General features: G+C 43.4%; 1 protein-coding gene across 1 annotated transcript in view; it reads left to right on the forward strand.

Moving 5' to 3' along the window:
- GRK3 (G protein-coupled receptor kinase 3) overlaps nucleotides 1-12,910 on the forward strand; it is a 72,520-nt gene that overhangs the window by 31,840 nt on the left and 27,770 nt on the right. Inside the window, exons 3-5 of the mRNA XM_059827620.1 lie at nucleotides 5,932-6,005; nucleotides 11,155-11,256; nucleotides 12,410-12,484. Of these exons, the coding sequence (XP_059683603.1) occupies nucleotides 5,932-6,005; nucleotides 11,155-11,256; nucleotides 12,410-12,484 (251 nt within the window). The remainder of the gene's footprint in view (nucleotides 1-5,931; nucleotides 6,006-11,154; nucleotides 11,257-12,409; nucleotides 12,485-12,910) is intronic.

A 12,910-nucleotide genomic window follows, 5' to 3' on the forward strand; every position in this document is an offset into this window, starting at 1 on the left:
TTTCACGCAAGTTTTCTGAAACCGTGTTAGAAAAACATAATTTGAAATAAATATAGAAGTAAAAAGTATGTTCTTTTTAAAAAGAGATGGCTTAATTCCCTCACCTTGTCCCCTCCAAGGTTGTGAAATGGACCTTGTCCAGTTGGGGACAAGCTCTGGGAATGGCCCGATGGCTTGAGCGGGTGCAGGCTTTCTCGCCCAAGCGCCCGGTGCTCGGCTGCTCTCCGCATCTCCCCGTCCGTACCTGGTCATGAGTGTCCAGTTAAGATTGAGCTGCAAACCTCAAGGGTCATCTTTATCCCTCCTTGACAGACGTTTTGTCTTGGTAATTGGAGTTAGTGCAATTAATGGCATTTGGCAAACTTAGCTGTACAGGATTGTCCATAAAAAGATAATGGGAAAAATTACTGTCCAGAGACTGGGAAGGCAGAGGTGTGGAGCTAGGTGCTGTCTCGCACTCACATGTATGTGTTATTGATATCATCCATCACTTCAGCGTTACCAGAAAAAGCTTTTAAAACACTTTTTTTTTTCCACCTTAACAGCTAGTGATCTGGTTGTTGCAGAAATGATATAGTATAGAAGAAGAAATCTTTAAAGCAAAAGCTGTCAGCATCTTTATTTCATAAATAATTGCCGGTTCCTTTTATCTGTTACTTAACGCTATCATTTTTTTAATTCCTGCTTTCTGTTCTTGGTCTTATTTTGGTGTGTGTAGTTAACTGTGCTTATTGTGCTTTTCGTCAGTTCTCCTTGAACTTCTTAAAACTACTGTCACTTATTCAATGCTGCATCTGTCAATTAGTTTTGCTGTTATCTGAGAGCTACGGTTTCTGGCTAATAATTTTTCACTCAATCTAAGAACATGAGTAAAAGAGGAGATTTCCTTTATGCTGCAGTGGAAGTGCAGAATCCGTCGATACAACGGGAGGTCGAAACAGAAAGGCTTCCAGAATGGAGGACATTAAGCTCTAATTGGATTTGTTTGAATTCAGGACAGTGGAAGGATTCCAAGTGTGCTGATACCTGGGGATGTGGATTGCATGGTCAGACAAGCTGCAAATGCAAGGCGAGGGAGGAGTAGTATGTTTGCATTTGCAGTTGTGCTGTAACAGAGGTAATGGTCTAAAGCCAATCATTCAAAAAAAGATAGAAATTGTGGAGAATAGGTCTTCTTCATTTAAGAATTTACCCACAAAATCTTGAATTTTTCTTAATACTTAGGAGTTTTAGATCCTTTTGAGCAGTACTCTTGACTGGGTAGTGGAGATTCCGATTCTGTTTTCCTCTGTTGTAAATCTTCAGCGAAGTAATTACAAGCCACTGAAAACCCCTCTCATCGCTTGGCAGTCTGGTTTTGTTTCTTGGCTTCCCTAAAGATTTTTCCTTAACACCTCTGTCCTCCAGGCTCCTCAAGAGTCTCTTACAGTCCCCAGACCCTTCTTCATTCCTTCTCTTTAACGGTCAGCCTCAGATCAATCATCCCTGGAAACACAGCTTTCCTGCAGACCTCCCGTCTTCCTGGCACCGCGCAGCGATTCGCCTCCTCCCGCTGCTTCCCTGCGCAGCCGTGGGATGCAGCTGCTCTTCAGCCAGCTGACATCGAACACCGGCAGAAGAGCAGCTCCCTGTCCGGGCAGGGCGAGGAGGGATGTGTTTTGCTGTCTGACATTACTGGCATTTTGTCAGAGAAAATGCCTGAGTTGACACCCTTTCCCCCTTGTTTTCATGAGACAAGTGGAAAAAAAAAAAAATCTCATTAATCGTGAGATTATCAATTCGTTAAAAAGATCTCCACCATTCAGCTTATCCTTCCCCAGATACAACCTGCTGAAGAAAAAGGTTGTGCTGGACACCCACGAATTTTCTCTGCTGCCTGTATTGCTAATAATTTCAAGAGCAGCGCTTGTGGTTGCCTAATGCAAGCCAAGCATTAGGATGTACTTAAAGACTCTGAAAGAATCTGATTCTCGTCGACCACAGGTAAAATGTCGTAGCCGGGAGGAAGCTCATTTTCCCGGCGCGGGCAGAGGGCTGCCCAGCCCCTGGCCCCCTTCGCCGGAGGCCGCTGGCGCAGTCCCCGCGCCAGAGGAGCGATGGCTTTGTTCCTTGCCACCGCAGCAGCAGTAATGAATTCTGCAGCTGGCTATCCGCTTCCAGTTCTGGAGTATTTTTCCAGTGCCGATGCCACCAGACAGTATCTCAGTGACCGGTGCGGGCACCGTCACATAGTGGTTAAAATGTATTCTTGGAGGTATTCAAAATGCATAGGTTCCGGAGGTGAGGTATGGATCTGCACAAAGCGTCACGTGGAAACCTTGTAGGATGAAATAACCTGGTACTTACTTGCAGAGCAGTGCACGTGTCCAGCTTTCTAAACTGTTGCTTGGAAAGCTTACGGTATGTAATCCTTCTTCTGGTTTGGTTAGAGCATGCCTTTTAAAAAGTAATACTAGAAACCTTTCTGTCAAGGGAAGCTGGTGCCTGTGAAATCCTGTTTTTTGATGACTATATAAGCTGCATGTATGTATGCAGTATATCATAATATATGTAGATAAATGCTCCCAGTCCATAGGTTCTTCAAAGAAAACTTGAAATACCTATTTTTATTTCAACTTAACTGGTAGCAAACGGCGTTTCTTAACAGGGAATGTATTTTTTTTTTTTTTTTCTGAAAAGACAATGGTGAATAGTAATGAAAGCTGATGCTCTAATTTATCTGTTAAACACTCCCCAAGTGTTAGAATAATATTCTTCTTGGATGCTACTGACCTTTTCAAGCAGGGTTTTATTCCCCCTCTTGCAACTTGTTAAAATCACAATCAAAAGATAAACTTAACTGTTTTTCTGGCTATGAGAGAATTTCCACGTGACCTCCAGCTGTGCCCAGGGTGAGGAGCGGGACAGACCCCGTGGGTCGGGGCCAGCCCTCGTGCACAGGGCCCACCCGAGGGGCCACCCCGTCTCCCACCGTCCTCTCCCCACCGCCCTGCTGCTCTTCAGGGCGCTGCGGAGCTGGAAGAACCACCCTATGGTTTTGTCTACAACGGGCTTGCAGGTATCTTGGGTGTCCTGCTAGGGAATAATTGCAACGCTGGTAACTTCATGGAGAAGAGATGATGTTTCGTGCTATAATCTATTTTACTGCAGTATTTTTTCATAGTTTATTTCTTATTGTACATTTTAACATGCTGCTGTAATAATTCTGCTCATCTTCACTGGTACCTGACTAACAACATTTTCTCAGTATTGATTCATATGGCTGTAACTTATTATGACTATATTAATCATCTATGAAAGTTTCTAACTTCTTGTTGTGGCTGTCTCTAGTTTTTTGCCTAGCGATGCAGTTTGAAGAAGAGACTTGGTGAGAAGCGGGCTGCATAAGGCAGGCAGCATAAGCCTGCTATTGTTCCTTGTTCTCTGGTCTTGTGAGCCTTTTCTTTCTCTGCGATAATTAAATTAAAAATTTGGAAAATGTTAAACGGCTAAAATGCTTGGCATGGCATTGTTGAAAATTTGTGTTGGTATATTTTCACACTCCTCCCACAGTTGTCTTTGTGGGCTGGTTTTTTTTGTTTGTGGGTTTTTTTGGTAAACAGCCAGTAGCTGGGACCAGGCCAGGGATTTTTCTTTCACTGCACTCATTGCTGTTTGTGCCACTCTTCAGTCTCTTAATTACATGACTGTAATCTTCTTTGCTTCATTGTCCAAGTAAAAGTTCAGTCAATTCAGCATTATTTTGCTCGGTGCTGCTGCTGTTTCGATCATGTGTAAAATAATGAATTTAGGTTCAGATCCGTAAATGGCAGGTTTTGTTCTCAAAGCCGGGTTGGGGCCACGGTGGCGGCTCAGGCAGGGGAAGGTGAGAAGGGGTGTGCTCCGCGGAGGTGCAGCGTGTCAGTCTCTGGAGACGGGCGACTTTGGGTGGGTTCGCCTGGGTTTGGGCAGCGGTGGGGACCATTTGTGACTTGCTCGGAGCGAGCGCTCGCGTCCCCTCCTGTGACGGGGCGACTCTGGGTTGGGTGGGTGGCTGGGAACTCGTCCTTCGTACGAGGCATGGGGGTCATGGGGCTGCGCCGGTGCTTCGCTCCTGTCCCCTCTGCAATGGGGGAAGATGGCTTACTAAGAGTATTTCCAGTAAAATAGGAACTAAGACGAGCCCTTAAAGAAAAGAGAGAGGAAAAAAAAGCACCCTAATTGCAGATTGTTTTTAAGGAATAGAAAACGTGGGGTGGGTTGGTTCTCAGAAAAGCACATCTGTTTATAAAGTATTTCAGGAATTATTCTTTTTTTTGAGAATAATTAGAAAGTTTGGAGAATCTCATAAGAGAATTTCATGATTAGATTTCTGTCCTTATTTAGAGAACAAAACCCAGTTTGTATAATCTTTGAAATATCATCCTAATCAGCTAAATGAGCCAAGCGAAGTATAGGAGTTCTCTGGCCATAGTCCCTTTTCTGGTATTCTGATTGTGACCAAATAAATCCAGGGCACCCCGGGAAAACAAGCTCTTCCAATAGGAATTTAACTTGGGTTCCAGATATAGCTAGAGGGGCTACCAAGAAGCTGGTAAATGTTTTCATTATACATAAATTAAAGCTTTTGTTTGCCTGATTAGCATTGCTTTGTCCACTGCCACTAACGATTTTGCTTCTGAGTAGTCAGTGGGTTTTTTCTTATTTAGGTCTTTGATAAAATTAGATGATAGTGAGTTGAAAGGACATGATGTTCATAACTGATAGTTAAATGCTCTCCCGTACACACTACAATGGAATTACTATGTAGCACATGAAGGGGGTTTTGCATTTTTTTAAAGATAGTATACTCTGGAAAACATGAGATGTTGTAGGTGGTTGAATTATCTCTTAGTCGAGCATTCAGTGGTGTGCCACTTTTTTTGGTAATATAATTTTGCTGTAAGTTCAAATTACATTTACATTTTAATTAAAAGAAAAAATAGGCTTCGCGTGTGTATATATATTTTTAAGTTGAAAAGGAGTGTTTTATATCTTGATGTGCTGCCCCGTCGGGAGAGGAATCGAGCAGGGGAGCGGGATGGAGCGGTTCCCAGTCGGCGCCAGCCCTCGGGTTCATTGCTCTGCCTTCTCTTGCTCGCTTTGTTACTTTAGTTTACATTTTTGTGGTCTTCCCTCCAAAAGTTGGGTGTGATTTCAGTAAGTGCGCAGTAATTCTAAATAAGGAAAGGTATTGCCTGCTGCAATGAACTGAAAGCACATTCGTTTACAGCTCTAAGGGGCTTGCAGATAACCCAAACAGCCAGCCCTGACCGCAGATACCCATGTAAAGTAAAAGGGTGGCAGGTACCAGCTCAGGTGAATGCCAGTACTTCCATGAGGTGAAACATTAAAATGCTTATAGTGGAAAATACTCATCAGCAGGCTGCAGGGATCAGGCTTTAAATGACTTGCAACGGCACTGTAAAGATCCTGATGTAATTTATTGTGCTATAAAACCTGTTAGAGGTAACATTAACGAGGAATTCTAAAATCGGAATGCAGAAGAGGTTGCTTTTTATTGATAAAAAGCAGGTAAATCTATTTCAAAACACCAAAACATGTGAATAGTGTCTAGTTCTTACTCTGAAAAAAGAAACAAAATCTGATCTGTGAAGAGGAATGGGATATTTCGGTGCATTATGTAAACATCTCATAAAATTCTCAGCAGGTAGAAATTGGAATATGCTTAATATACCTATGGGAGGTGAGTGAGGTTTATGATCCTTTTCTGTTCAGAAGGCTGTAGAGCTGCTTGATAATCAGTCTTGCTAAGCCTTGGCAATTAGAGATTCTTGCACAGGTAGGTGCAACCCATGATGTTACCCGGGTGTTTTTGTATCCTTTTTTTACAATTTATCGTAGTAACGATATATATTTTTCTGAAATTCTTCTTTACTTCTCTCTCTCCAGGATTTTTGCTTTTTAAAGACTATTGCATGAATGAGATTGATGAAGCTGTCCCTCAGCTGAAGTTTTACGAAGAGGTAAGCGGCCGTCGATGGAGTGTTGGGGCTGTGCGGGGAGTCAGGCTGCGGAAGACTGTCCCTCTGGTCCTGGGCAGGGGATGCCGAGAGGGAAGGAGAGGCATGCAAGGCTGCATGTTCTTCTGAGTCCTTCCAGCTTCGTAGTGGAATGGTTGATTCGTGAGAGACAATATTTTATATGCTAACGATTGCATCTCAAAGGGACAAAACTATCAGTTTAAACAAGTCCAAGAGACTTTTGAAAATAGCAATGTAGCTATTTAATCAAGTTGGTAATTTGGTACAAGACTCTTACAGTGTATGTTACGAGAGTAGGTAGATGGGGTTGTTGCCCTCTCACCGGGCAAATACTTAAGATTTAGAAAATGGAGTATTTGCAAGAAAAATCTGCTTAGCTTAACTTCTAACAGTGCTTTCATTTGCATATACTAAAACCGTGTCTTTTTATTAAACATAGCTAACAAAGCATTTTAAAAGGTACTATTACAGTTTTTGTCCTTCAAGAGTTTAGTATGTTTAGTTTTAAGGCGTAGTATGTTGACAACAAAACAATGGAAGAAAGTTACCTGAGCAGCCACTTAATTGACCGTTCATTCAACATGTTCATGTGTCAAAAGATAGCTTGGAAAATACTGAGAGAATGGTGGAAAGGGGAAGAATACTATTAAAGATTAAAATATCTTTAGGTTTATTAATGTTTTCTATCATAAGGTACACTCTTTGACTATGGTTCATTTGAAATATTCATAGGAAATGAGTTGAAATTAGGTTCATCTCGGCCTCTACTTGGTAAAGATCTCTGGTACCTTAAGTTAGGCCAGGTATGTTCTTGAGAAACGGGATAAGCTTTTGATCTTCACGTGTGAAGACGATGGTAAATCTTAGTTCTGCTACAAAACAGGGATGGAGTTAAAGTAAGTAACATCTGCCAGCTTGCAGTGGAATTACCACAGTGGGTTCCTTCTTTCAAACAGACCTGAAAGCAAAACCAGTGCTTTTTATTATTATAGCTGCCGTGGGACATGGATTCATATCTATTGCACATAGCGAAGATTTTCCTTAAAGGCAGAAAGCCTAAAATAAGCAATCTTACACTGTCCCAAAGAGCAAAAGCAGAAAATCGAGCGTGGTTCCCCGGTGCAGCTTGCTGGTTTGTCCCTGGCACAGCTGGTGCTGTGGGAATTGCGGGCGGCTTCTGGCTCGGCTCCGCGTCATCCACCGGAGGAGGTGGCCTGGCTGGTCCCCGGCACCCCTCGCCACGCTCCCTGAAGCTTTCCCCATGCCCTCCACGCTTCAGTGAGATGGCCGAACGCTGCGCCTTCGGTCCCGGCACCTCTTGCTCTGTAGCACCCGCCCAGACGGGGGGCGATGCGCCGTTGTCTGCAGCTGATTCTGAGCAGCCGTCTGCGCTTGTAGGGAATGAGGTGCAACTGGAGCTACCGGTGTTCGGATCACGCTCTCGAATGCTTCATGCCTTTCTCTAACATCCTTTTACCTATAGAAAAGACAACGGAGTGCAGCTGTCCGTGGCTTTGCATGAGGGACGTGAGGACAGCTGGGGGATGCTAGCTTCTGGGATTTCTTGGGGGTCACTGCGGCAGGGTTGCAGAAAAGCCCTGTCAAGTGCTGCAGATGGGCAATAGGATCCTCCAGAGAGGATGCGAGAGGTGGCTTTAGCTCGATAAGGTCAGTTGTACCCCGTTGTTAGGAGATAATCAAGGAAGAAGCTAACAGACGTTGTGCCCAAGGCGGGCGTGCGTCTGGAAGGGTTGGTATTTCAGAAGGGAGGTGGTGGAGCACGTCGTGGCCCAGGGAGGTGGTGGAGTCACCGTCACTGGAGGTGTTCAAGGAACGCGTGGACGTGGCACTGCGGGACATGGTTGAGTGGGCATGGTGGGGTTGGGTTAGTGGTTGGACTTGATGATCTTATAGGTCCTTTCTAGCGTTAATGATTCTGTGATTCTGTGTCCTTCCACAGCCCTCCTTCGCTGGAAGGGCTCCCGCAGTGCTCCTGCATGGGCCGCTCAGGAAACTTGATGAGCTGTATTGCTCCATTCATTCCATGTTATATTTGTGACACTCTAAATATAAAACTGTAGTTAATCCTATCATAAGTGCTGGTTTCTGTTAAAACATGCACACGTGCTTTTAAAAGGCAGCCCATGTTGCTCAGTATTAATTAGAAGTGCTGCCTGAGGTAACCTTTTGTCTGGATTACTCTTAAGCTGATGATTTAAGATTTTTCTTGCTAGTGGGCTAACAGCACAAAATAAGCTAAGCTGGTTATCAGATTGGAGATGAATCCTTAGCGATATAGAGTTCCCCCACTCAGATACTTGCTGTCAATAAAGAAGAATCTTTTTCTATCGTTTTCATCTTTTTCTATGTCGAAGAGATCACTGTCATAAGGAATCAAAAAGACATGTTGTAACAGATTGTTTAGCAAGATATTTTTAGCTGCCTTTTTATCTCTGAAACAATTCAAAATTGTATTTTTAGGTTATTAAGCAAAGTGTTACCTAAAAAGAGTTTAAATGCTTTGTCATGTACTTTTCGAAAAATCCCATTAAAGATATTTAAAGAGAGGTTCATTGCATTTTCTTCTGTGACATACCAGATTCAGAAGCTTTTCTTTTTTTTATATATTTGATTTGCTTACTGCATTTATTACATGTAGAATAATTTGAGTACATTGCTACATTAAAAATCGCTTGCTGTAGAAGGGCTCTGTACTCCAGGGATTTCGTGTTACTGCAGCTCAAGTCACGATCAAGCATTTAACTGGGTGAGTGATTCATCCAGATCGGTTTCAAAAAAAAAAAAAAGAAAAAGAACTTCTAGGTGCTTGAAAACTAATGCATTCTGATTTCAATTTTTGAAAAGATACTGTCAGACTCTTTTCTTGAGGGGAGCTGAAGTTTGCCAGGGAAGCGTTGAACTAGTGATGAGACAGTACGTTATCTCTGGGGCCGGAGCAATACTGAGGAAGCTGCTGCTAGCAGAGAGAGGTGACGTTTGTAAAGGGTGACACTCCTAGCTCTGCCTGTCGCTGTGGATTTTGGCAAGGCACAGCAATGTTCTGTTTAATAAACATGTAAAATTAGCTTGTGAATGTGTCAGGCGTGCATGCTAAATGTGAGCACGGTACAGGAGTCCCATCGCATCACCTGGGTGATGAGAGGGATCGGGCAGCGTGTTCGGCAGGGCGTTCTCCCGGCGTGGAATGTGTCCCCGAGGGGGACTTCTGTCGCCTGCTGTCCTTGTCTTCAAACCTGTACAGAACAAAGGCACTTTGGATGGTTAAAAAGCCCGCTGTCGGGGCAGGTGGGAGAGACGCTGACCTGGCGCCGGCGTGGCTGTGGGGGCTGTTGCAAGAGACCCCTCCGCTTTGGGTGCGCAGTTAGGTGGTTTAATAAAATAAATATTGACGGGCAGGAGGTAGCATTCAAGTAAGACAATATGGTATGCACCAGGCTTTCTCCTGTACTTCTGATTATTTTGCGGCATTGCGTTAATTAAAAAATGTTTCTTTGGCAAAGATGTTTCAAATCATTTTAATTATAAATTGCTACCAAGGGGGAAGTAGTCACAGATGGCAAATCGTGGTGGAACTGTTGCCTTATCATAGTCAGCAAACAAGAGGACTACAGCTAGAAAAATACCCAGTTTAATTATGGTGTTCCACCTTCAAAGATAGATTGGTCTGGGCTTGTCGCATGGAGACCTGTTCAAGAGCTGTCAAGTACAGCTCATCCTGTAAAGGGAGCAGCCTCTGAATGAAGAAAAAAAAAAATTATATTGTGAAACAGAGGCAAAACACATGTTTTTTACTTCTGAAAGTCCTCAACAACGTGCTTTCTGTTTGCGCCAGTGCCGCTCTTGCTATGAAAGCGTGGCTGGCTGGAGCGGCGGAGCCCTGCTTTTTGTTGCCGGAGGCCCAGCCGGCATCTTCCCCCTGCCTCCGAGGGAGAGCTACGCCCTTTGAGCTGGGTTTATTCTGTAGGCTGAAAGTACAGACAGCTCCGATGTGGCCCGTTCCTTCTCCAACAGGCACTGAATGAAATCCATCTGGGTCTTATTCTGCTGTGGTTTTCTTGAGTCAGCGTAGGGATCCAGAGCAAGGCTGCACACGTACGTTCATTTGGAGTGTGAGACCTCACAGGCTGATGCTGGGAAGGTCCAGCAAGTCAGAGCTGAGACTTTTCCCTAAGGATCTCGTATGTTTTTTACATTCTATCAGTCCTGGAAGAACTCTTTCCCCAAAAACGCTCCGAAGGACCCTTGGACTTGGTGAGGGTGTTTCTCTGGAACTGATTTTCTGGTTTTGTTCTGTAAATGAACCATATGGGATTGCTGCTGCTTCACCTGGAACACACTGACCTCCTATATCACCCCTGAAGAAACTTGATATATTTTGTGACGCTGTCATTCTAGCCACCTTTAGGATTCAAATTCAACGCGTAGCTGAATTACGTGAACATTTTGAAAGGTGCTTTAAATTCTTGCTTGGACATCCGTAGCTTGCTGTAATCGCCCTGGGGCAGGATGCTCGGGTGCTGCGCTGGCAGCCGAGGGCTGTCTCTAGGCGATGCTTGTGCTGCCTGTACGATATTACAGCTCTTCTGCTAGCCCCAGGAGGCTGGAAAAGGGCATGTTTCGATGTGCTGTGGGTAGTCCAGAGCAGCAAGTGAAATAATTTGGAGTGTTAGAGGAGCGAGGTCAGTGCTCTCCATCTGTGAGCCGAGCAGAGGGGAAGAAAACCCTCCGAAAGGTTGCTGTGCGCGTTTGCTCATCTCGCTCTCCTCGCGCGGTCCGGTCCTCTCACGCAGTTAGCTTCTGAGTTCCCCTCAGGTTCATGCTCTGACAAATGGTACGTGGAAAAGATGCTGCTTCAGCTCAGTCCTTTTCATACTTTTGAAAACCAAGCTTTGTAGCAACTTTAAGCAAATTGGTTCCTTGCGTAAAAATTCTGAGATGGGAGGGAAATCTAAGGTCCCCTGTAACTATGGTATTGCAGGTGGTTTTTCTTTAAGTCTTAAGAAAATAATAAAGTAAAACGAAACTTCAGCCGAAGTCTTGTTTTTACCAAGTGAGTGAAAAATCACTAGAATTGTGCTCATCTAATGGATCCTTCTCTCTTGTATTGCAGATAAAAGAATACGAGAAACTGGATTCTGAGGATGAGCGTCTGACCCGAAGTCGGCAGATCTATGACATGTACATAATGAAGGAGCTCCTGTCCTGTTCACATGTGTGTATCGTCCAAAAGTCACGCTGCGCTTTGCCTTACTTGAGTAGCTTGGCAGCAGTGATAATTCAAAATAACTGCTATTTCATTCAGAGAACAATTAAGACTATTGCTGAAGGGATTGTCACTACAAACACTTGCAGTGCTGTGGATTTCCAGTTGAAGTCCGTGGGACTGGGTTTGGCTGAATTCAGCATGTCTTGGAGTTGTTTGGTTTTTTTTTTAAAGATTGGTGGTGTGTGCCAATTTTTATTAAATTTAGTGGTATGCAAAGGAAATATTTTGAGATTTATCTGCTTTATATTTGTTTAAATCTCTATTTTAAAATATGATGAGTGCAGTTTGTGTGTATATATACATGCACACATATACATATGTTAGCTGACCCCTCCCCAATCCAGCAGCAACCCTGCCCCAAAACCTTGAAGAACTGCGAGCTGCCAGGGGCTCTGCGGGACAGGCTGGATGTTGAACTTTGGTATCTCTGAAAGCTCAGAGCGAAGTTTGAGATTTTGTCTAAAACTGATCACTAGAGGATTTTATTATTATTTGTTTGGTCATAAAGCAGTCTATCGTACTATGCTAGCGACAAAACACTTTTGAGCTGCAGTATAGTGAGTGCAAGGCATGGGGCTGCGTGGTGACGGATGCAGCTTTGTTAAAGTGGGTGAAAATACACCTTTCCTCCAGCTGAAGTTTTGGCCCATTGATCTCTACTTAACAGTTTCGTTTGCTCATATTTTAAAGAAGAATTTGCAGTGTGTTTTGCCCTTGTGGTACGGTTCTTTGGAGGGTTTAAGCAGTTTCTTGTTAAGCCTGCGTTGTTGGCGCTGTTGGGGTAAAAAGTCCATGCCAACTGCGGAGTCGGGAGCTGGCCCTGTGCGTGGGGCTTTTCATGGATTTGTTAAAGGAGCGTCACCTAGCCCTCTTGTCTTCCCCGTTCTCCTCCTCGTCTTCCCCTCTCCCCCCTTCCAGCTTTAGAAGAATTGTTTTACTGTATTATTCTGCGTGTTTCACAGTACCATACCTAGGGGAAGGTATGTTGCAGTCGTAGGGGTGGTTTTTATATGGTTAAAAGAAGAGCAATGCTGTAGACCTGAAATGAAACTTCTTACATTTCCAACTGTGTGAAATCTTTCTTTTTCTTTTTCAAAAGCCTTTCTCAAAACAAGCTGTAGATCATGTACAAACACATTTAGCCAAGAAACAAGTGCCCGCCAGCCTTTTTCAGGTGAGGTTAAGACAGTCTGAATGTTCAAGTTTTCTTCGCTTATTTGCCAGTAAGTGACTTTGTACGTATTATTTAAGGAGACAGAATAAAATGGTACTGGTACATATTCTTTGCTATAATAGTAGTATTAGAATGCTTTTCTAAGTCAAATAAAACTTAGAAATTACTATTCTTATCTAAAATATTTTAAAGCACGTTTATGAAAGCAAACTATGAACATATGAACATATGAAGAGAATAATTCTTAAATTTACGTAATTTTAAGCCATTAAATGATACAGAGTAAATCACCATACATCAGGAAGATACCCGTCCTGTCAGGATAAACCAAAATGCATAGTGGAGAAACTGCCTTAATGTTTCAGTAATGTGAAATCTTTGAAAACATTTTTCCTTTTTCATTAATTTTAAGGTATATTAATTCAT

The sequence above is a fragment of the Gavia stellata genome, chromosome 21, assembly GCF_030936135.1.
Source record: "Gavia stellata isolate bGavSte3 chromosome 21, bGavSte3.hap2, whole genome shotgun sequence".
Classification (NCBI taxonomy): Eukaryota; Metazoa; Chordata; class Aves; order Gaviiformes; family Gaviidae; genus Gavia; species Gavia stellata.